At 44.3% G+C, this 2,500-nt stretch overlaps 1 protein-coding gene across 1 annotated transcript in view; it reads left to right on the top strand.

Moving 5' to 3' along the window:
• Nucleotides 1-2,500, top strand: part of LOC308168879 (contactin-associated protein-like 2) — a gene marked incomplete at both ends in the record, with an annotated part of 347,443 nt that overhangs the window by 292,024 nt on the left and 52,919 nt on the right. The window contains 1 exon segment of the mRNA XM_080543522.1: nt 1,843-1,970. Coding sequence (XP_080399648.1) covers nt 1,843-1,970 — 128 coding nt within the window.

Here is a 2,500-nt window from a genome sequence, read left to right on the forward strand (position 1 = left end):
GTTGTCTTTCTATTAGTTGTCTCTGTCATACTGAACTGTTTGTTATCATCCTGAACTATCTCTGTTGCTCACCTCACCTCAGTTCTGTCTCTATTGCTCTCCTCTCCTGTTGTCTGTCTCTCTGTTGCTCTCCTCTCCTGTTGTCTGTCCGAATATCGGTTGTTAAGTCGCGACGTGTTTCCGGGTCCAAAGTTGGCTGAGGCGCTGTCTTCGAAATGCCGCAATAATAATAATAATTAATTATATTTATATAGCGCTTTTCCGAGGCTCAAATACCCTGACAATATGGGGAAAACGGGAAAGTGCTGTGTCCCTTGTTGTATGAATAGATCAGAGTCTAAAAAACGATTAAACTGTCATTCTACCGCTGTAGTTCACTGGTATTCTGGTGCGGAGAATTTCTGGTTTGGACCCGGAAATTGCAAAACGTCACGTTTGACGTCAGACTTAACAACCGGATATGCAGGGCTCTCAAGTCTCGCATTTTTTTATTTTTACTACCCCTAGTGGTTTTGATTGATTGATTGAAAACTTTATTAGAAGATTAGGTACATGAAAGTACATATTACATACAAGGTCAACTAACAGGATAAAAACCCAAGAAAGCCACTGGCTTATTTCAATTGGGGTCCTTGATTCTCAATTCATCGTTACATGTAAGACAGACAAAAAAACTAGTACTATCTACAAGATAATACAGACAAATAACTAGTACTATCTACAAGATAAACATACATCCATCATGGGAAGAACAATACAACAAAACATTAGGTATGTACAGCGGGTAGGACAGGTGGGGACATACACCACAGGTGGGGGCGGGGGACAAAACACAAAGTATGTACAGTGGGTAGTTCGGGTCTTTTAATCTGATTTTTGATTTAGAGGGTCCAGTTACGGATTGCAGCCTCCTGTAAATGTTTTTTGAGAGTGGTTTTGAAGGTGGGCAGTGTTTTGCACTCCTTTAAGATTATAGGAAGGGCGTTCCACATTTTTACTGCATAGTTTGCAAACGAGTTTAACCCCTTGTTTGTGGTGCAACGCACTAGTGGCCCTAGGCTGCAGCCTAGGTAAGCCTATAATCTGCGCATGCTCGGGGCGCATTTTTTGCGCCCCGACCGAGAAATAGGAGACAGCCAATTGGAGCGCTGCTACAGCTCACGTGTAAGCCAAAAGTATTTGGACTGCCATAGAGTGCCATTCGGCCGGCGTCCCCGACTCCCTACCCTATGTATTTTCACAGTGAATTTTACACACACACAGATCAAATGTTTATTGTATTGGAGGATTTTTAATGAATGCTGATAGGCGCCGACAGAATATCAGCCGCATTTTATGAATAAATAATGTTTTTTGTTTTTTTTAAATACAAGTAGCAACTAGGAAGTGGGGGCGCTTTGGAAGGTGGGGGCGGCGCCCTAGCGCCCTCTATTGGCCAGCCGCCACTGCCATGTCGGCATGGGTTCAAATCCGGCCCATGCCCTGCTGACATGCCCTCTCTCCTTACTTTCCTGTCTGTCTTCACTATATCTGTCCAATAAAATGAAAGATATGAGTGGGACTGACCCACTCTGAAAAAAATAAATAAAATACATTCTCTACCGAACCTCACAGCACTACTTAACCCACGTTCTCCTCCTCCTCCTCTTCCTTAACTTCCTCCCTTTTCACTGAAAGAGAGAGAACTCTGGATTTCAGATGTACAAGTACTCCACTGCCTGTGTGTACAACAACCACTTAACCCCAAACACTTCCTTCCTGTCTTTTTCTCTATCCTTCTTACACTCTTTCTCTATCCCTCTCTCTCTCTCCCTCTCCCTCTCTGTCTCTTTCCTTATGTAGGAGAGAGGACTCAGGGTTGCTGGTGTACAAGGACCACCTCCCGATCAGTCAGGTTGCCGTGGGAGACACCAACCGTCTGGGCTCCGAGGCCAAGCTGTCAGTCGGACCGTTGCGTTGTCAAGGAGACAGTGAGTGCAGCTGCAGTCAGTGTTATTTGTTAGGAATCTTTAGACCGTTTCCAATATTGACTCAAAGTATCTAAGCAGCTCTTTCTAATCAGTGTTGATATACTGTCTTCAATGGGTGGACAGCAACACAAGTAGAGCTGTTATCTCTCTGCATAGCCTTTCAACAGCTCTTCCCCTCTACTTCCCCTCTCTGCTTTTGTTTAAATATATATATATATATATATATATATATATATATATATTAAATATATATAACAGGTATTTAGCTCTCCCAGCGGAATCACACTGGGGTAATGGGCTGCACTTATATAGCGCCTTATTCCAAAGCGCTTTACAACGACCTCTCATTCACCCGTTCACACACACATTCCCACACCAATGGCGGAAAGCTACCATGCAAGGCGCCGACCTGCTCATTGGAAGCAATTTGGGGTACAGTGTCTTGCCCAAGGACACCTCGAAACGTGATCAGCCGGGGGATCGAAACACCAACCGTGCGATCATTAGACGCCGGCTCTATCTCCTGAGCG

This window comes from Nansenia antarctica (assembly GCF_963989245.1).
Source record: "Nansenia antarctica genome assembly, chromosome: 12".
Lineage (NCBI taxonomy): Eukaryota > Metazoa > Chordata > Actinopteri > Argentiniformes > Microstomatidae > Nansenia > Nansenia antarctica.